Source organism: Pieris brassicae, chromosome 13 (assembly GCF_905147105.1).
Source record: "Pieris brassicae chromosome 13, ilPieBrab1.1, whole genome shotgun sequence".
Lineage (NCBI taxonomy): Eukaryota > Metazoa > Arthropoda > Insecta > Lepidoptera > Pieridae > Pieris > Pieris brassicae.
The window spans coordinates 1546479-1569735 of record NC_059677.1 but is presented as its reverse complement, the minus strand read 5'-3'; the positions used below and the strand labels follow the sequence as shown (position 1 = coordinate 1569735).

At 37.3% G+C, this 23257-nt stretch overlaps 3 protein-coding genes across 15 annotated transcripts in view; 1 reads left to right on the top strand and 2 right to left on the bottom strand.

Moving 5' to 3' along the window:
- Positions 1–23257, top strand: part of LOC123717656 (neurobeachin) — a 468381-nt gene that overhangs the window by 380331 nt on the left and 64793 nt on the right. For all 12 annotated transcript variants that reach the window (XM_045673757.1, XM_045673752.1, XM_045673751.1 and 9 more), the window contains 2 exons: positions 19797–19914; positions 20795–20897. In XM_045673757.1, the coding sequence (XP_045529713.1) occupies positions 19797–19914; positions 20795–20897 (221 nt within the window). The remainder of the gene's footprint in view (positions 1–19796; positions 19915–20794; positions 20898–23257) is intronic.
- Positions 124–1480, bottom strand: LOC123717659 (protein mab-21). Its single transcript, XM_045673766.1, has one exon. It carries the CDS (start codon positions 1440–1442, stop codon positions 345–347), a length of 1098 nt encoding a protein of 365 aa, XP_045529722.1. The 5' UTR covers positions 1443–1480; the 3' UTR covers positions 124–344.
- Positions 21455–23257, bottom strand: part of LOC123717658 (facilitated trehalose transporter Tret1-2 homolog) — a 48222-nt gene continuing 46419 nt past the window's right edge. The window contains exon 5 of one of the 2 annotated variants that reach the window (XM_045673763.1): positions 21455–22985. In XM_045673763.1, the coding sequence (XP_045529719.1) occupies positions 21838–22985 (1148 nt within the window). In that variant the 3' untranslated portion in view covers positions 21455–21837. The remainder of the gene's footprint in view (positions 22986–23257) is intronic. The other variant, XM_045673764.1, reaches the window with a different exon arrangement.

Below are 23257 nucleotides of genomic sequence, written 5' to 3'. Positions count from 1 at the left end.
TAGAACAAGCCTACTATTTCATGTATATGTAAGTACTTATTATAAAATAATTAAATTTTCTGATTTCCGTCCCTAGTATTTTCGGTACATTTATAACACAGGTCTCTAAATAAAATGTTTATAGATTTTTCAAATATTTATTATAATAATATCCGTTATAACTACTAAAGATTTCAGTCAAATAAATACACGTTTTTTTTATTAAATAACTAAAATTGTACAACAACTAAGCTATTTACATTATATCACAAATAATATTCGAAAACACCTACGTTAGTAACTAACACTGCTACTCACAGTTCATCGGCCGCGTCACTTTGTCACAACACATCACAGAACACAGTTCACAGCTTTTCGAAAGCTCGCGAATTTGTCAGCATCTCTCTTGTTAGGCGCCACACCTGCTTGGCAGCGTTCTCCATAGCGGTAGGCGATTTCCCCTTGAACAGATCAACATGGGGCAAAAAGTAATGTGGACAACGGCGGCACTGAAGCGAAGAGATCAACTGCAAGAAGATCCCATTTATTCGATCGGCCAGAGCCGCTTCATCCCATTCGTGTTCACGCGGATGCTTCTCGCACTCGTATAATAGCAATGTCTTCATGTGGTAACACGTGACTGGGTTCCCTGGCAGCTCGAGATGCCGGTCGCGTATGGTCTTCAAAATGCTCAGACATTTGCGACGGCATCCGCCCTGTAGGAGCCGGTTCTCCGCCTCGAAGAAGCTAAGTACCCACGCGTCACCCTCCATAGCTGAATTTTTGCCTTGTAAAGTGAGACACTCTTTAGATAGGAGATCGAAACCCTCAGTCTTGACTTCGGCCACAATGTTAGGATGCGGCCAGGGAATGGTAGGAAGCGGCCAGTGGGCAGCTGAACGCGGCCACAATCCGGCACACTTGAAGGCTGGTGTAATTTGCACAATATAGCGCTCACGGATCCGGAGCTTAACCTCTGTGGTCTCGGCTATCATCTTGACACAGTCGCGATAGGAACACTTGTCACAGGCCTGTGCCACCAACGTCTGGAATCGGGAGCGGATCTTGCGCGCTGAGAGGTATCCGGAAGCTGTAATGAACTCAACCCATAGAGACATCGACCGCTTGCGACCATCGCTCAGTTTGAGCACAGCACATCCAGGTAAAGAGCCGTCATCCACGAAGTTTAGTACCCCCATCTGGTTGAGGTAGATGATGATCTCGAACTCGTGAGGTGAGACCACTTCGAGGCCGTCGAAGCGGCCATTGTAGTCCGTTAATGAGGATATGAACCGCGGCTCCTGCAGCTCCACTTCCTTGAGCACATCCTGAACGATGCGGCACACCTCGTGGATGGTTTTGGCAATTTGGGCCTTGCGGCTGGCGACGCGCTCGCTGTAGTACTTGTTCATTTGGTAGACGAGCTTTGACTGCGCCGCCATCATCTCCGGTGGCACCAGCATCTTAGATGCACATCCCGCGCCGCACGCACGCGCCTCGCCCGTTGCGCACTGACTGACTGCAGGTTAGCCGGGTCGCTCGTCGCTCGGGGTACGCCCATGGGGACGCCGCGTAGCAAATGAGAGGTGCATACGCCCTTCTCCCTCGCACTTAGGCCATATTTTACTGGAGGGAGGGAGAGGGCGTGAGGCGGGACATTGTGATGTCGAGTATCGATTTGCTCCGCCTCCAATGTCCTATAGATTCAGTGAGACTACATTTTTTTCCGACGGCACTTCGTCAGTCTATTAATGAGTTAGGTTAAACGGATTGGATGTTAGCATTTGTGTCATAACACTGAATATTTAATCGCGTCGCTAATTAAACATGTGAATATTTTGTCCATTCTCCATTGAGATAGCTTTTAATATATTCTGACTGGTTCATTACAGATTCGATAACATATAACACAGCCCACAGTAGTGACTACTGTCTTGTATGGATGTCAATGATGTTTTCAATTCAAAACTAAAAAGGTACAAGTTATTAACTAATCGTAGGTAGGTACACAATTTTTGCTTGAAGCCGTCAACACACTTTGGTGTCCATGGGCGGAGGTATCATGAACATCCGGTGAGGTGACCTTCCCCCTATTTTATAATAAAAATAATCGTAATAATAATAAATAATATTATAATGTTTTCAAAGAATCAACCGAAAAATCACGCAAGTTACTGAACTTATCTTCACAGCTAAATTATTAAAATACGACTCTCATTCGTGTAGTCGTAGGTTCGATGCCCGGCTGTATGTTTCTTTCTATGTGCGCTTTTAGCATTTGCTCGAACGGTGAAGGAAAACATCCTGTGGTTTGCTTGCCTTGCACCCAAAGTCGACGGCGTGTCGGCCACAGGAGGCCGATTACCCACTTGCTTTATTATATCGAAAAAATCATGAAGTTCATAGCATATAGCCAAATTCATATAAATAAATGTTATTATAATCGATTCCTATTTTTAATACAGTATTGTTCTAGTGTCTTATATTAGACCCGAAATATAATTTGTATAAATATCATAACTGATTGCATCCAATCCGAGGCTATAGAGTTGGTAATTTTTTTCTATATAGATTGGCAGTATATATTTTAACGTATATTCTGAAAAGTCAAAAGAACCCTTACGTAAATGCCCAAGTAGGAAGAAGAAAGAGATAATGAAAAACAGTACTAAAGAGTAGCGACGTTGATGAACGTGTACAGTAAATCTATAACGCGATATCTTATACCTATAACGCGATTTGCGTCCCCCTAATGGGCGGTATTACCCCCTATAACGCGGAGAGTTTTCATGTTATATGTCTGTAGTGTGAAATTTAGAATGATTCAAGTCCATAATTAGTTTTGCGATATGCATCTTCAATTGTGTTGTTATAAAATTAAACTAAACAACTTTATTAAGTTGTACAAAACAAAACGAGAATATTTCTACAACGCGATTTTGTTCTACGAGAATACTTTTACAACGCGGGTCGACATGTTATAGGGTAGACCCTGTATAATTATTACTCACTACATTTTACACATATAAAAGTTTTTAATTGCTTAAATAGAAGTTAAGTGAGTTACGCAGAGTTCGTTCAGAGTGCTTGGATGCCTATTTCAGTCGCAATTGATGGTGGCTCGCGTCTTGATGGATTGCCTGCTATCACTTGATTTACGAACGTCCCCCGCAACACATGGTATATTAATATATTCTATATTAGGATGGAAAAATTCTAATTGCTCTGTGATCAAAATTAGTTCCTTTCTTCAAACAATCGTAGTATAAATAATGTATTTTATTCAAAATATATGTAATTAATATTAGATCTTTATTGAAAGTTTTAAGGTTCAACAGCTTTTCGAGCTTTTGCGATAGATCGCGATTGTTTGAGTGTATTCGTGTGACAAAGGTGAATTGTCTGAAAGTCATGTTAGCCTAGTAATTATTTAACGTAATAGTAGAATTTATTAATTGAGAATTAAATTCTAATATGTGGCAGATACAGCGCTTGAATTTTCAAAAATTGTAGCCAGTCAGAAAGCTGAATTTTTTGATGTTCTTAATTGAAATAGTCTAGGTTCCATCCCCGCGGGTGTCGTTAGCGCTTGCGCGATAATACAAAATGGCGGCGCGCTATCTCCGCCCACTTCCGGCGGATGTGATCCGATAAAGCCTCCCTACATAACCCCAACGTGTTTCAAACATTAAACACTGTCAATTAGTGATAAAATAAGTTAATCAGTACCTTTTTAATTAATGAATTTTAAATATGCATAACATGATCGCCGAGTAATGCATTTCTTTGTAATTCTAATTGCATTGTTATTGTAATTGCTACATTGTTATTGTAATTGTCTAAGAGTAGTTCTATCAATTACTTGAAACATTTCTTCATACAAAAAAGCTAAAGATTAAGCATTCATATTCCAACTTCTATGTATGTTGAACTTATTTGACAGGTTCGTCTGAAAATAATTATTTGTATGGTGTACTTGGCGAGAAGACATGTCGACGATTATAAAAAAAATCCCTGATGCAACCTTGATAGTTCTGAGCCTCTGATGTCTGTATCTGTTTCATAATCATTTGTCAACCTAATAGATGATGAGAATATACCTGACACACGCCGTAGTTTTGGGTCTAAAGCAAGCCGAGTTCCTCACGATGTTTTCCTTCAACGTCCGAGCGAATGGTACACATGAGTCGCTCGATGAAGTTGAATACTATATCTTAAATAAATTCTCTGTTTTAAAATAATCGATTCGATTATAGATTCTTTATTAATCACTCATACAATAAACCTATTCACGCCTAAACAACGCAAGAATAACAGTATTTATATTTTCTATAATTACTCAAAAATTTGCGTCATACGTTGACAAAGCTATTAAAATATCTTTCAAGATAACAAATGGGCGCACGCCGCCAATTTACGATCTTCAACTCGAAACAAATGCGACAATTATTTACTTTAGATAGTGCTTCCATTTAACTGTAACCGCTGTTACTGTTAAACGGTAGATGTATATATATAACTTATAAACGAAGAAAAAAGAGGAGTCTTGGCCTAGTGGCGTCAACGTATGACTCTCATCCCTGAGGTCGTAGGTTTTCCTTCTATGTGCGCATTTAACATTCGATCGAATTCTTGAAAGACCGGCAACGCACTTGCGAGCCTTCTGGCAATGTGAGTGTCCATGGGCGGCGGTATCGCTTCACATCAGGTGAGCCTCCTGCCCGTTTGCCTGCTATTACATAAAAAAAGGAAAACATCGTGAGGAAACCGGCTTGCCTTAGACCTAAAAGTCGACGGCATCAGCACAGAAGGCTGATCACCTACTTGCAGATTAGATTAACAAATGATCATGAAACAGATACAAAAATTTAATTTATTTATATGTTATAATATAACACAATAGCTTTTAACCGTCGTTTTAAATAAAGTACTATATGTGGACTCAGTTTCCGCTTAGACGCCCATTTGGTCGGTGTAAAGTCTTGGCTAATTAAGCCAGCGTTGGGAAGCCACAGCCACGTGTTCCAGGACTAGTGTGTGCCGAAACAGCCTCTACATAAAGGGATTGTCGTGCCGAGATAAAAATACCAACAGATTCGAAATGCAATTCAAAGTTTCTTTAGATTTAGTTTTATTAGCAAAAGTTGTAAAACAATGTATGATTGGTAGTTTTTCTTATACATTAGCTCTTGAATGACGCACATTTAACATATAACAATATGAGCACAATAATTGTTAACTATATGTCAATGTATACACTGACAGCGTATGTGTGGTGAACTCACTAATAGTAACTAAATATTTAGTAATTTGTTACAATTATTAATAATCATTAAGCCTTTTATATTCCTACCCGGTATTTCCATTTCAATTTAAAATAGCCTTTATTGTCAATCTTGTAAGTTACATTTTGTGTTATTTCTACGTAGTTAGTAACTAAATGTGTTTACAGTAAATGTAAATATTATCTGTATTTCCTATTAGACATCGGTTTCTTGACCGTCTTGCTTTTCAGCATAGGTATCCCCAATTGTTCTCCACAAAGATCTATCTCTTGTTTTCTTCGTCCATGTCTTTTCATCATCTTCCGATCTACGATGTTGTTCCACGTTTACTTCTAGTTTTATGACCTTTCCATAACTTCTTTGGTCCATATTTTTACTTCTAATGTGTTCGTATAATTATAGCTAAATATTAGTAGTATAATATTAGTCATGGACCCCTCTTGGGTGAAGACCAACACTTTCCAGGTGCCTCTATCTTTGCCAATAGTCTGCCAATCTTTTCCTGCTATTTCTATCAAGTCAGCCCATTTTCTTTTTGCCCACTCTTTCGCCTGGTCGTCTCTTCCATTGTGCTGTCGTTAATTTCCATCGTGTTACATAAACAGCTTTGCTTTTGTAGTTTCAAAGCATGTGATACTGCGTCGGTAGCTTTAGTTTTTTGTCTATCACTTTTGAATTTGTCTTTATATTAAAGACGATTATTATTGAAGCGAATTCCAATCAAAAACTGTTCAGTAAAAATTAAGTTTCTTTCAAACGTTAAACACAAATCACGAAACTATGCTTTTGATATTTTCAAATTCTACACATTCGGCAAAAAACGAGATGAAATGTTTGTCGGAGAACGCGTGCGGTGATCACCGTATATTTATGGTGTATTGAATTCGCTATCGTGTCGGATGAGATATGCTCCCTCACGACCATCTGTCTTCCCCCACCACGGCCCCTCCCCCCTACTGTAGGGAGGGCCAGGCCCCGCCCAGCCGGGGAGATCCTTTAGTGGAGTGTTGTAAATTGCTCCTTAATACATTGACATAGCGACGCAATTTCAATTCAAAGATATAAGCCCTAAGCTCATACTCGCTGTGCTTTCAAAAGCTCTTCTGCTCTTAAAGCTCTTCTGAAGCTTTAATAAGCTTTTACATTTCGGTGCGACACCGTTTAATGATTTTTTGCAAGATATTTCGGTGCATCCACAATGCAGGTTGGAGTCCATTGTAACTTTACGCAGAATTGGTTTGTATGTCCCAGACCTTGGGGTGTTTATTGCTTGAAATCGGTTAAGTAGATGAAGACGTCATGTCCATGTAATTATGAAGATCGCTGATAAGTCTCTTTGTTTCGTGATTGTGTTTAAGTGGTATTAAATGATATATTCTGACTTAACAATAAAAACATTTACGCAACTTGAATCTTTGATGAAGGTTTCAATAATATTTTAATTCAAAAAACGCTGATAAGTTTAATATCATATACAGATTCCGTCCTCGTCCCGTTGTTGTCTACCAATATTAAGAAATAGTTTCGCCTGCATCGAACCAAAGGCTTATTAAGAAAGACACTGTACGTTGACACGTTTAGACTTTGAATTATTACATAACTAGCGGACCCGATAGACGTTGTCCTGTCTTAACTATGAATATTGATTTCGAATTGCTATAATTAACTTAAAATGCTTTATGATATACAACATTATTTGTTTGTTTTTCATGGCGCGTATATAAATAGTTTTGTTGGTTTCCGACACGGAAACAGGCGACATATAACTCCATCTCCGTGTGAAAAACATGGATTTTCAAGATTAATGCCACAAACAATTAGCGATTGTAATTATTTTATCAGTATAATTACTCCGACCGAAGTATTTGTTTTAAACGATATTCATTTACATCCTCTTTGACGATATTTGCAGCACGCATTCTCCGCCACTGACATTGATCAAAAAACCGTTAAGCTAAAAAACTACCAAAAACTGTTTTTTTTTAATTGATCCGACTCGTACGTGAAGCTCTGGATATGCATTTGTAGTCAATTATCGCGATGAATTCAAATGAGAGATTTGATATGTACAGTCAAAACCGGTTATATTGAACAAAATCAAAGGTCCCACCTGAATTATATTGTCTTAATAACGTTTACGTTACGACTATCGGTTTTTACGACAATCATGTAGTCCCTTGGATGCCGTTATAATAGATTTTGACTGCATTTGCCTTTCTCGATAAAAAGTTTATCCAACGCAAAGTTACGTCTACCTGCTGTGTAGCACAGATAGTCATAAATAAAGCATTCTAAACGAACCGTAGATACGCACGAGGTAAAACTAATCACTGATAAGATAACTTACATCGTTTGACCTTAGGGTAATTGTTGTCTGGAGTGACACCTACAATCTACGGCTGACGAGTATATATAAGTATATATGTTCAACGTATTTCCCGTTATACTTCTCGACTATTGAGGATAATGATTTCCCGACAAAAAAGGCTCGTAGGAGGCCTCGACACACACTAACGGATCCGGACGATCCAATTAAAAGCCGCCCGCGCCTTTAAAAATAGCCAAACACAGATTAGGGTAAACCGCCTTCACCGGGGAAGGCGAGGACCGTTACTTCGCACTTCGCTCACTCCAGTGAGCTTCCGTCCTGCCCTTTAGGTGATTGACCACCCCGCGACGGCCCAAGCCGAGGTTCGAGTCTCACAGGAGACGCCCTTGCGCTAGCCGCGGGATAAAACGCCATTCTGGCCGAGCTACGCTCGCCAAATAGCCCGAGCTGAGCTGTAAAGGCCCTTAAGGACAGCGAGATTCCATTAAAAAAAAAGGATAATGACTCCTTACGTACTTCGCTCACGCTTTCCTCTAGATACTCCTCTCATCATCCATTCCATACCGAAGAACGAGTTCTGGTCAAAGCTCACCAATGTTCAGATATATCCATAGTTGCTTTCCTCACGCTTTAAAATCGATTTTCGTTTATTTTTTATAATCCAATTGGTTTGTTAAATATTTGTATTATCTCTTCACGTATGTCACGTTGGCAGTGATAACAGTGAGCTTCCGTCCTGGTCTTCAGGCGATTGAACTCCAGCGGTGGCCCAAGCCGAGGCGTTAGTATCGCAGGACGCTCAAAAATCCCGAGCACTAGAAGCCGTTTAGTTCAACAGCGGCATTTCCACTCCAACAGGAGCTCAGATGTTACTGGTTATGGATCCCCTTTTGGGGTTTCACAGTCCTGTATTTTGTTTTTATGTACAATATAAAATTTTATTGCGCATATTCAAAGTTTATAAGTGTACTGAAATTATTATAGAACTCTATATTAGTGTATATTACACACTACACTTACACACTAGAATAAAAACTTATTACTATATCATTTAAAAATAAAATACAGAATTCACCAATTAGGTTCGTAATGGTTCATTAATATTTAATTAAGGCAGGCCCATTATGGCACATGAATTCAATCAGGGCTATTCGGATGAGTGGTGACAAAACAATAACACGTGCGCCGGCGCATTTTGGTTTTCCGAAGAAATAGAATATTCGTGTTTTGTGTTATTCAAGAAGATTTAATTAAAGACTATATTAAAATCAGCGGCGCTACAATCTATTTAGGTCTGGGCCTCAGATTTTTGTATTTGAGGATCATATGTCAATCTAATAGGCTGGTAGGTGATCAGCTTTTAACTGATGACCTTGAACTTGACCTTTTGACACACGCCGACTTTTTGTGTATGAGGCAAGCCGGTTTTCTCACGATGTTATCCTTAACATGCGAACATAGTCCATTAGAGCACAACCGGAGATCTAACCTACGACCTCAGGGATGACAGTCACACGCTGAAGCCACTAGACAAACACTGCTCTGAATTAATTACTAATTATATGAATATTCCAAGCCATAATTAATTTACAATCTTAAAGAGTTCGGTACAAAGTTTGTTGTACATTGTAAACCAGATTTAATGATCGAGAGATGTGATAGAACATGTCAACGTTAAACCGCAGATGTCTGGACATGTTCTGGATTAACTCCCTCGGGAGCTCTTCGTGTGATTTGTATCAGTCATTATGGGACATATCGTGAACTAGTGTAGTAAATATTGGGTAGCGTTATTGAGTTTTAACATTTAATGGTAATTGTTTGTTTTTAAACAAAACAATTTTCAAGCGTTTTTTTATTCAATTGCAAACCCAATACGTTTCTAATTGAGGTATTTCCGAACCAATACGAGTTAGGTTAGTCAAGAGGAAACAGTACCAATTCAGGCTGGCAACACACTCGCGAGCTCTCCGGCATTCATTCTCTCGTTTGTTTGTTGTATAAAAAAAGGTATTTGCTTTTGAAAGCTGGCTTCAGAGGCTTTCCTTGGAGGTACGACCTCCAAACTTCGTTCTCCTTGGGCTTCACAGCTGCATTTCATGGCTGTTCCATAGACTTGTTTGTCCCTATAAAAATATTTGAAATTAATAATTATTCTATGACCATAACAGGAGTCTTAACTGAACTGATTAAACTGAACTGAACTAAAAAAAGATGCTTCCTTGCTGACCACGACGCACGGCGCAGCATGAGCAGCCGAATGAAGTGAGAGATGACAGGAGCAATGGGTAATGAAAGAAAATACTTTCAAAAACATTATTGCCTGTCTCGTTTTGCGCCCGTGATCTATATATATATATATATATATAGATCACGGGCGGAACGGATTCATTTATATATATATATATAAATGAATCCCTATCTCTTGGTCGCGGCATCACGCGTAAACGGCTGGACCGTTTTGCTATTGTTTGCATTTGTTTGTTTATTGTCAGGAATAGGTTCTTATGAAAGAAAAAAAAAAGAAAAAATTGCGCGGAAATCATGACTTTTGTTACGATAGCAAACTGTAACCTTATGGTGTTTGACATAACATTGACAGAATGCGTGCTGCAAATATCGTCAAAGAGGATGGAAGAAAAATTAAAGTCGTTTAAAACAAATGCTTGTGGCATTAATCTTGAATATCCATAATCACAGCGCCAGTTATATGTCGCCTATTCCCATGTGGGAATACCAAGAAAACTGTTTATATACGTGCCAGAAAAACAAACAAAGAATGTTGTATATCATAAAGTTAGTTAGGTAATTATACCAATTCAAAATCAATATTCACAGTTAAGACTAGACTAGCTTTTCAATAAGTACTCATACTTGCAAAAGATTTTGTTTGAAACAATTTTGTTATGGAAAACTAAAATGCGAAACGATTTTAAATAAAGCCATTGCATTGTCAGATTTATTTGAACTGTATTTAAACAGAAATAGCATAAGTTATTTCTTTGTACAGTTGTAAGAGGGGGCGTAAGGCACTGCGCAGATAATGGAAGCTATGATGAGCAATATAGTAAGTTTGTGTACAACAAATTGATATGACATTTGCCTATTTATATATGGCTGATTGTGCCGATATTTGTAGTTGATCGATCTAATTGTATCACTATCTTGGCAAATAAACGATTTATCATTATTATTAATGAATGAAGTCATTTTATTGCTACCAATCCGTTTACTGATAGGTTCTTTATTATATGTAAAAAGTTGTTTTGTAAATTAATAAATAAAACAAAAAAAGAGAAACTAAAAAACGTATGTTAGCCTAGTCATCATCATTGAATAATACAAGATTTTAGTTTTATAGTAACCATTCACGTACGATAGAGTATAGGCGAAATAATAAAATGTTAATTGCTATTAACAATTGATTGTCCTGGCTAAGCTCTCGGGGCCGTAACCCCGATGATTTAAGAAATTTCCACGCTTAGAAAGCCTTACTGTGTAAAATGTACAGCCTTGGCTCCTGCGGAATCTAAAACCTCAAATCTGATAAAGGAATAATCCAGGAAGTTGATGTACCATTATTATTATTTCTAACCTTATCGACTTAAGACTTATAGGTTTCTTTATGTCATAACTGTATTGTTACTTTCTATTATTGGTCAGTGAATGTCTTTAAAACATAAACTAACCTGACAAAAACAATACTTAATAAGTGCCAATGAAAGTATTTGTAAGCCCTATTATCCATCCTTGTTAGGCTGGCTGCCCTGCTAGTTATTGATGTGGTTCTTGGGTAAATAGTGAAGTACCTTGCCTTCTGTACTGCAGTGGTTGTTAATCAAAACGTCCTGCTTCCAATGTTCGACTGCTCTGATAGTCTTGGGGATTGGATATCACAACCTTTATGATAAATGCTTCACGTAACAGGAAGTGGAGTGGGGTTGGCTAGCTGCTGCTTTTGGTATGTCGCCACATATTTCGCCCCACCCATGTGCCCCAGATTTAGGATCAGTATCAAAAATGTAGAGCGAACTAAGACTCCTGTCCAACAAGTTTTTGACTTACGGAAACCATATTCCCGCTAACTCTGAATAAGCGTTAACATAGCTTCGTTGTCTGCTACCGGCTTTAGTGCTAAGAGAAAATTAGTACAGACGATAATGAATCTTTGGCTTTTCGAAATAGGGTTTAGTTTAATTGAATCGTAAACCGGTGTTAGCTACTCGTAGAGTTGTCGGGTGATGTATGGAGATTTAATTAGAGTTTCCCGACACCGTCTCCGGCGATTAGCTGCCGACACACCGACTCTGACAGTTATATTTGGTTTTTTCCTACTGTCTATTTATTTAGATATTTGAATATCAATATTTGTAACAGAAATCGCGCTACATAGGTATTATCTGTGGGCTTCTAATTGGACATTAATGAATGTTTAAAAATAAATAGTGCTAGAACATTCCTCAGTGCCTCAGATTTCTGTATCTGTTTCATGGTAGCTTCTCAATCGAACAGGATGTTCCTCTGACTGATACATGTCGACTTTTTGGCTCTAAGGCAAGCCGGTTGGTAAGCTTACCTTCACCGTTCCAGCGAATGTTAAATGCGTAGAAGGTCCATTTGTGCACAGCCGGGAATCGAACCTACAACCTCAGGGATGATAGTCGCATGCTGAAGCCAATAGGTCAGCACTGCTGCATTTAAAAGACCCTTATTCATCTTCTACACGATAAATTATTACATTGATAGATTGTTTATAGGACATGAGTTAAATGGGTAGGAGGTTCACCTGACGTTAAGTATCCATGGACACTGTCAATACCGGAGGGCAACGCAATCTTCACCGGCCATTGGTACGCTCTTTGAAATGCCCTAAGTGTAATGGGAAATACTTCAGTTGTGGGACGGACGTGGAGGTGATGTACATGTATGATTGTACATGTTCAGCAACGACATCAAAACGGCTTCATTCATACTCTGTATGAAGCTACTTGCCGGCATTCTTTTTAAGTCGGCGGGTAATGGCTAACTTATGAAAACACTGACTGTTAGCGATAATTTTAAACACTACAATTAATGCGTGGACGTAACTCTGGGGTGGAACTGCGTCAGCATATTTATGATAAGGCACGGTAGCTGAGGGTGAACTTTATTTCTACACTCGTTCATAGATTGTTGATAAGCCGTGTCGAACGAGTGATAAAAAGTATTGTTCTCCTATTATTACACGGCTCAAGTTGTTCCCAATTTTAACACCTGAAGATACCCTGTTTTATAACGAATCAGATTTGAATATAGCACCGTCATAAAGTGGCGAAGACTCCTTCAAGCACTTCATTATTGTGGTGAGCCTGCCCACCACTTTGAATCTACCCGTATGTCGTCTGTTATGCCACGCCTTTTTCCCGAAGACAGGTAGATACTACGGCATCTCCACTTGCTACGGTAGGGAGGTCTCTTGCTTCATATATTTTTATGACATGAATTCTCGTCGGGTATGAGTACTTTTGACTTGTCCCTTGTCTAGAACGTCTCGGATTCGGTCCAGCAACGACGAAGCCTATCCAACCCAATTACATAATTTACCTTGCCTTGTTAATTAATTATTTACATTAAGATTTCGTGATTATTTTCCTCTTAAAGGTCATGTCACTCGGAAGTAAAATCAGTTGACATCGACTTTTCCATATCTGCGATCTTTGCGTTCTTGGAAAAGCAAGAAACATGAAAATTTTTGATTTAAAAAATTGCGTTTTAATCAACCGATTTTAATTATTGTATACCTCTTACATACAAGAGCAGTGTTGGCCTAGTGGCTTCAGCGTGCGACTCTCATCCCTGAGGTCGTAGGTTCGATCCCCGGCTGTGCACCAATGGATTTTCTATGTGCGCATTTAACATTAGCTTGAACGGTGACGGAAAACATCGTGAGGAAACCGGCTTGTCTTAGACCCAAAAAATTCGATAGCGTGCGTCAGGCACAGAAGACTGATCACCTACTTGCCTATTCAATTCACAAACGATCATGAAACAGATACAGAAATCTGAGGCCCAGACCTAAAGATTGTAGCGCCACTGATTTGTTTTTTAATTTTTTATACCTCTTACCTTACCTCAATCAACAACAAAAAGCACAGAATCTGCTTCTGCGTCTTTCTTCTTCTGGTGCATTGCGATTAGAACGCATGACTCAGCTTTGACAAACGAACGCACTTCTCCTGAAATGTTACAAAATAATCACGTGACGATTAGCAATTTAAATGACCCCAATGTTAATCATTAAAGCACCCCACAGCTTCCGGGGGACCAAAGGCACTTTAATCATAATGTACACAGTCACGCAACCGTGAATCTATTCTCTCTGAACACAGATTATGTGAATACAACAACTGTTTTGATATCTATGAACGGGGAGCGTTGGGTGATAAAAAGATATGTTGTTACTTAGAATCAGAAATTGTTCAAATAAACATTAAAGATACTTTAGATATAAAATAAATGTTTCACATATAAATCACTGTAAAGATATATATTGGAGCACCTCTATACTAGGCAAGCAGAAATCACACGCAGTATTTCACTACTGTGTATCGCGTTGCATACGCATCACGCACTGAATAAACAAATACTTTTCGCGATCAGCCAGATTACCCAGAATCTACGTGAACTTTTTGTCTAAAAGCGTCTAGTTGCAAGCAATAAAAGGCCGTATTTGTGCTAAGTTTAGATATCAAAATGAGGTGAGAAATTAATCTTAGTATCGGCGAGATTGGATCGTGCGTACCAGGTACACAGCGGAGCCTTGGAGATGGTTATCGTGGCTATAAATAAGCCAGCGTAGTGACAAGTGCCCCCATTAGGACCGACCGGCAAAAAGTTGCGACCTCCTCGTACGGTCTGCATATCCGGTGACTGAACTTTGATGAAGAAATTGGTCTCCTTAGCTGAGTAATTAATTACAATGATTGATGAAAGGATTGTGTTGAATTTAAAAATGTTATTTACTCCTGATACTGAGTATTCATCAACAATCAATCATTACTAAAACGATAATGATGTAAAATAATAATATAAACTTTAGTACGTTTACGTATATATATATACATTTATGTAAACTTAGTCATTCAGGTCAAGTTATTTAGGGTATTTTTTATTAAATAACGGATAACGAACGTTATTGCAAATAAACAGAGGATTTAAAACATAAACGATATAGTGCCTATACGATGTTGTTAGGTTAGTTAATTACGTAATAACTTAAGAAAGAAAGTCCCCCAAGTAGGGACTAAATTGACCGACTTGGTATTACATGGATCTGACTTTTTACGGTAAAAGAAATTTATGTTTTTGGCGTTAGCGTTATTACCGTTCTTTGTTTATAAGTCAAGAGTTTAACCACCACATATAATATAAAACCATCGTTTAGCTACACGAATTACATAAAAACTTAAAATAATCGAAACAATTTCGTAAGTAAAAATTATAAAACGAAAAAACATTTGAAATCCTCCAACGATAAAAATAACACAATTATGAACGAATGTTGATCGAATCGTCGACAGAAAAACGTCTAAATACATCCGAAGCTATTAAGACGCGTCGTTATGTCACTCGAGTTGGTTTTACGAACTACTAACCACCTAATAAACACTGTTATAATAATATTATATGGTTTTTATAAAACACCCGCACATTCCACTGTTTTAGCTGACTCCAGCTAGAATTAATATAAGCCAATAGAATCCATAATAACCTCATACAGAACATGAATATGGCCGTCCCTTACACGTAACTTGGCATCTGGTAGTATACCAGTAAACCCAGACACCGGCTCTGGTCCCTGGTGGACCCTTTCTTGGTCACTAATTAGTATCGCAATAAGGCGACAAAATGCTACCAGCGTTAAAGATACTACAGGGACAAAAACTTTTAAAATTTAATTTTTATTATTCCCTATTAATTTTTTTTTATTATTTGTGTTATAAACGTTATTAAAAAAATAATTCCCAAGGTTAAGAATTAGCTGAATTTTTCCAATTCCGTCTGCAAAAACCAACATCGCCAATTTAGTAGACTAAACTCTACTTTCCCGAGTATTGTTATGTAATAATTAAGAAACTATTAATCCTAAAATTGGAAGGATATTTCTACTGAATTGTAATTTTTTTGTTTATCATAATTTTTCATGTATTTGAGAATAGAATAGCTTGCAATATATACTGTAGATATAGCGTTATATATGATTTAATGAATAAGGTAAATATAAAGACTGAAATGACCCATTACGATATATTTTTTGCTGTTAATAATTAATTCGTAACTCATTAAGTGCGACTCCTTATAAAGGTAAATTAGTTACGCGAGAATATGTGAAATTTTATGCATTTAATGAATTAATAAATTATTCATTATCTATCTGTTATCAGCAATCTAACGAATGGAATGTACGATCTCTAAGAATTCCTTACGTGACCAGTCGTTTCAATTTTATCGTTAATATAGAAACAAAATTTTAATCATAATCACAGAATATAATTAAAATTAGAATCATAATGAATAATCGTTAAGGAAACTGATATTTGTTGTATCATGTCTAGATAGATATACAAAGAATCCTTCATTTAGTGTACAAAATAAATCAAGGAATTTGTTTTATTTTCTGAGTTTCATATTTGCACGTTTTGTGTCGGTATCCATGATTATTTTCGGACTAGGTATGCTTTTTCCTCCGATCTTATGCTGCTGAGTGACTTGATGCTTCCGATCACGTTGTTGCATTGCTTCTTACATCTCCAGGTTTAATGATTCATCGTGTTGGGCATCCCCTGGGTCTATTTTTGTTTTTCCCGGTCAGTATCAGCTTTTGAAGCTTACCTTGGTGAGATATTGCAGCACTCCGGAGAAATCCTTTTGGTGACATTCCTTTAGAATTAAGATATTGATCGTATGAGCTCTCCAGGACAGGCAGCATACGATGCCAGCCCCACATTTCGAAAACATTGATCTGGCGTCCTAGGTCTATAATAATTCTTAACACTAAACTAACAACGAAAATATATCGTAAGGAATCCAGCATGTATTGCAGCAGCTGCTGATGCAACAGGGTTAAATTCAGAACCGAGAGTTGGTCAAAATCAAATCAATTCAACATTAACAGTGATTCTCAACTTCTTTGTCTCTTTCTTTCTCTACTTTAAACCATACTTCTCCTTCTAAACATATTCAATGTAATAGGGTAATATGTGACCATAGAAGGACCATCGTTTTAGAATTAAACATAAATTCTTATTTACGTTTCTCCTGTATTATTTTCTAATATCTCAGGCAGGGTGAGACGCTGACAAATTGCCATACAATTGGACTAGACGTACCCTTCGTATTCTGCAGCAAAAACAACGCATTACATCCCGTCAACGGAAATAGAATTTTATATATGTATTATGTGTTGGTGTTGGTGTTTCTGTTTTTATTATTGATTTTATTGTATAAAAATAAAGAGTTTATAAAAGTTCCATAGCATAAAAAGAATTCGATTCAATTTAATTTAAAGAACACGCGATGCATTAAAATAAAATTTGCATCTTGATTATCATTTTCCTTTAATCCATTTTTTCATTATTACTAGCTGCCTCCGCGTACTTCATTTCGCTTTTTACTTTGGCTAGCTTTTTAGTAGCTATATACCAAGTTATGGAACATTTTTCTAACTTATTTTATCGCATCTTTAATCGATAAAAAACTTATTGGCCATAGCCATAGTCAAGTTTTGCGCTTAAGAATAGTGGTTTATTTTTAATTATATAAATTTCGAATGCCATCAAACTTTTGGGATCTTTTGTCAACGATTACAGTTAATATTTACGTTCATACTTCCCCAGTTCAAAGATTAACTCAACTAGTTTAATTAGCCGTTCAATTAACGGCCTAGCCTTTTAACCAAACAGCGCCGTTTAACTAGCGGCCTGAAAGATATGTAGGTATTTGATCAAACACCTAGGCAATGAATCGATGACGTTACATTACTTGACTATCCTATTCATTTAAATTATGTTCCTCTTTTTGTCCCAAACTGTCAATAAAACACCGGCAAACAACAAATTTGATCATATTTTCCGAAATTTAATTAAAATTGTATTGATATATTTATAATATATTTAAAACGCAATGTGTTATGTCAGATATTCAAGTTTTATTTCTGTAACGTGATGGTACAAATGACCTAACCCTTAGCCAGATAGTTTATTAAATGAAACAAACGCTACGGCAAAATATCTTTCAGGCCGCTAGTTAAACGGTGCTGTTTAGTTTAAAGGCTAGGCTGTTAATTCAACGGCTTAATAATCTAGTTGGCTGCGACATATATGTATTTAAAACGCTGAGTAAAAGCTGCATTTTAATAACAAAAAAACACTAAAAAGATCTGTGATGTATTAAAAAATTAGATAAAATCTTAAACATAACTAAATATGGAGTTATGTAATGGATTGCTTTAGATGCAATTTTTCACGGCACGCATGTCGTGTTAATGCATCATAACACTTCAGTAACGATTAATCATGCGATGCTAATGTGAGAATGAAACAGCTGATCTGCGTCATTTACTCCTTAGGGACCCACAGGATGATGACTGGTTTCGTCTCTTTTATTGCTTTCTCAAACTATTCAATCACCTCCGCAGAACTTATAAATCACTGCCGTGTAAGGGAAGGTGATGAAATTTTCAAAAGCATGGTGTCTTCAAGGGTAGAGTATTTAGACCAGAAGTTTTGACAGCAATTATAAATAACTTTTTTATGATTTTGTAAATGTTCTAAACTCAGACGAAGCCATTGATGAAGCTTTAGTCAACCGAAACCGGCCATTTTAAGACCGTAACATTTTTCACTGGAATGGAATGGAATCACATGGAATTCACTTCCCGTCCCTATCCACATAGTTCTTTATCTTCAATCTCTATTATACTAGCATTACCTGTTCACGTTGTATCCCTAACTTCCGTACTAACTGATCTGAAATTATCGTGATTCTAGCGTCCGTTTTGAAGTGAAACTTCTTTGTCGGCATTGGAAAAAAAATTACCGTCACATTTTTCGGTTACGCGTTTTCTTGTCCTTGCCACGGCTGATTTGAAGAGATTCGAAGCCATTAATAACAAAAATATATATATACCGATAATGATAGTAATAATTTTAATAAAATTAATGAAATTCTGTAATAATCTCATTAGTAATAAGGTAAAATTAAATAATTGTATTCATGTCTTTGATAATAAAAGCCTTTTGTTAAACTTTATCTAATTTAACTCTATTTAACCAATTTCTGTAAAGTTGCATATAGTAGATCATTTTTCGAAAAATAAGGCCATAAAGAAGTTTCACTTCTTACGTGTGTACACTTACTAGTACACACACACATTTTTTTATCCTCCCTTTCACTGTTTACATATGTTTTGATTGCTTTGTTTTGTCTAAGTATACCTTATGTATAACACTTTTTTTTCTCACCTTTTTTTCGTGATTTTTAATTCATTTGTGTGAGCTTTTTAAAGAAACATAAAAATCAATCTCAATATAGGAGTGTATTTTTAGAATTCTTTATGTCTCCGGACGCGTTGCCCCTTTACTATTAACAGACGATGTCACCATTACAAAGATGTTTTATAGATAGATAGATATTTTCGTTCAGACGCTCAACATTTTCAATTTATGACTCATAATAGTTAATATATGGGTTTTATCTTACTAGCCACGTGGATAGACGTAAGGTTAGCAATAACGTTTTGACTGCTATTATGTAATACTAAATGTATGATCACGCTTGAAGCCCGCTTTTTATGGAAATTTTTACAGTAGTCGATAAATAGAAAAATATTACACAGATGCATAAGGAAATATATATATATATATATATATATATATATGTCTGACAAAACACTGCGATTACAATACAAATTTCCTCTCGTCTCACTTCGACGTCCGTCGTTCCACAAGTGAACTTTTAAAGGGAGTTCCACCACCATTATATGGAACCAGCTGCCCACTAGGTTATCACCTAACTTAAGGTTCCTGCCCGTTTGCCCTTGTTCTACAGAAAAAAAGAATTTCTTAAAGATTTTTTTAATATGTTACTAGGCTAACAGAAATTAGAGCAAACGAACTCACCAAATAAAATAATAAAAATCAACAAAACATCTTTCTTTATTCCAGGTGTTGAAATACTGTGAGCACCTGCACGGAAAATGGTACTTCAGCGAAATACGCGCGATCTTCTCCAGACGTTACTTGCTGCAGAACACGGCCATCGAGATGTTCCTGGCGAGCAGAAGTAAGTATCTTCTATTGTTACGAGGGTTTGATAAGTCATGTAAGCGAGCATGTCGATCCTTGTAATGTGAACTTGGCTAGATAAGTGGTCTTGACTCTCTGGTGTAGTGATAGATTCATTCTTTCCGTAACAAAATGGCGCAAACTGGTGCTTCACAACCAAATATTAATGTGATGTATCAGTTGAGATCCCTACAGCCTCAGCCACTAGCATTTTTCGATCCTCCAATAATCCCTGGATTTATTATTAACGGAGTGATAAACTACTTTGGCCAATTTGAACGCAGCTGATAACCATTGACATTTTTGGAGCGTGCAGTGATATACCAAGCCTTTCCTTGGTTTCGTTCATAGTCGTGCTTAAAACTGTTTTGACTTTGATGAATTTGACGAAGTTGTCTGTTGCCTAATGGCTGGTAAACAAAACGTCACTATAAACTCACTGACTTATTAAACGGCGCTCGTAATATGTCCTGATATACTTTTTACAAATTTGACGAATATTTAAATGACCCCAATCACCTCCTTGTCTTCTCCCTGTCCTTCTAAGTCTAATCCTTGGGATTGATTTGCTCCAGTTCAACCAATTTGTGACTGATTGAAAACTTGCGATTGTTCGAAAGCGCGAAAGAGTGGCGGAGAGTTTCTTGCCAGTTCTCCTTACCAGTATTACTTACGCCCTCGACTTGCTCGCCCTTGATCTTTTCTGTTCGTTAGTGTACTTGGTTACCTTGGAAGTGGAATAAACTTATTTTGAGTTTGAGTTTCTATCATGGTAACTAATATGTACAAACAATTCTAAATATTAAATATTAAATGACTTATTAATCCGTAGCAGTTATTTAAAGCAAATTTATAATTATCACTGTGTATTCTTTCAGCTTCAATATTCTTCGCATTTCCGGATCAGACAACGGTGAAGAAGGTGATAAAAGCTCTGCCTCGAGTCGGAGTTGGTATCAAGTACGGCATTCCTCAGACAAGGTAAGTCAATTTTAAAGGATACATAAATATTTTTCTGCGGTACGTCGTGAATAAAAATTTACTGTAGTGACATCTTGTGGCAATATTTAAAACTATATTTGTTTATTATTCAACTGGAGATATTATATACAATTAATATAAAAGATTGACCCATGGAATAAATTGCACGATCATTGCCTAATAAATTGACCAAATTATGTCCATTACCCATACTTAAGCATTATATTTGAGTTGTAATGTCGGAAAATATTGAAAAGTCAATAATAGCGCCACCTTGTGGCAGTATACGGAATTATATGCGAAGCGAAATAGTCGCGCATTGCAATTTATCAAATTTTCTAATAGGCGCGATAGAGGGCGGTAATTTCATTAACTTGTTGCTTATTTGATTTAGATAATTTAATGCTGGCATATGTAGATTGTTTGAAACAAACTGTAGTTAATTTATGTTATTTTAATGTTTGGTTTGAATTATCATGTTTAAAAGACGCATTTTAATTATTTAAGTATCTGGTTACTAGTGTTTATTCTCGAAGAAATGAAAAATAGTTTTATAACAACCTTGTATTTGATTCACACATTATTATTTATAATACTTTATTTTAATATTTGTTATAAACATCACAGAAGGTATAAATATAATTTAATATTTATTCTAACCCGATAAAATTAGCAACAGTCATACTTTATTTAAACTAATTAACATTTGTACGAAATATTATAAAAATATTCTTAACTAGTGCTTAGTTAACGACATCACCTATTAACACAATATCACTATCACATTGGAATGTTGCAGTCAAATTCGCCGCGTTACTTGTAATACTGATAATAATTAACTAAACTAAAATCTAATCACATTTTCCAGTCAGCAAAATATTATTTTATTGAGAAATAGATATATTTAGAACAACGCCATCTCGTGTTACAAAGCAAAAGCTCATTCGCATTGCTCAACAGTCTTATCGTGGTTCCACCTGTTGTCAAACAAGTTATTGCTTTTTTCAAGGCACACGGCAGCCCCGGCGCTATGCCGCCGCTGCACCACATTGCCCTCAACTGTTGCCTTCTTCTCGCATCCTATCTCCGGATCTGCCTCTTTTTTATCATCGTTAAATTGCTTCATAATCTCAGTCAAACTCTTCCCTTTCGTCTCTGGTAGGAACAAATAGCAGTATGCTGCACCCAGCAACGCACAGATGCCAAATAGGTACAATGTCCCATTACTTGTGAGGTAGTACTCGAGCTGAGGGTATGTCTTTATGTTGAAGAAGATTAACATGTACGCGCAACATGCCGTAGCCCCGGACATGACGCCACGGATGTCCTGCGGATAGAGCTCCCCCGACATGATCCATGGCAGCTGTAGGAAGCCGACCATACTGACTGATACGTGGAGTAGGACGCACGCCAGCTTCACGAGCGGTGGTCCCTGTAACGAGTCGCATATAGCAGCACCAAGCATTGTTATACCGAGAAGTAACCCGGATGTTGCAGCCAATGTTTTACGTCTGAAGCTGTTAATTAAACACGCGCCAACGGCTCCCATGAATACACGTACTCCTCCTACTATAATGGAAGCGGTGAACTCATTTACGCTCGTACCAACGGACTTGAAGAAGTCCACAGCGTAGTATAGTATCACATATATCCCTGACATCTCTTGGAACAAGAAGAAACCAATGAGTAATGCAAACGGCTTGAGCACACTCCGGCGTTTGAAGAGCGCAAGTTTTTGGCGAAACGTCATTTCCTCGTCGCTCTTGCGGTCTTTGGTGAACTCCATGAGCTCCTGCTGAGCGGTGTTGTTGTTCTGCCGAAGCCAGAACATGGCACTGTAGGCCTCCTTCATCTGCCCTTTGGAGGCGAGCCACAGAGGTGACTCTGGCGCAAAATACATGAGGAACGGTGTGAGAAGGGAGACAGCGGCGCATATGGCAGCGACTTTTCGCCAATGGACAAATGATCCCAGGGAGTACACTATAAATATTCCAGTGGAGACCAATCCAGGACCTAAAGCGCTTAATACACCACGTTTTTCCGCTGTTGTGATCTCCGCTACGTAGATGTATGAGACCGTTGACATGCCTGTAATGTTTATTGATAGTGTTAATATGCAACTAAATAACTTTATAGATGCAGTATTATTTCATCAATCAGAGATGCTTGATTCTTAGCGTGACAGTTTTAATGACAGCTATTTCCTTTTGTTTGCAAGTTTTGCATAAAAAAATATATCCCCATTGAGCCTATAATGTTGAAATCATTTTTTTACCTGTTCTATTGTGATTAAATAGAAAATCAATTTGTGTCGAGAAAAATAGTATCCTTTGAGTGATTGCGGACTGTTGTAATTTTAA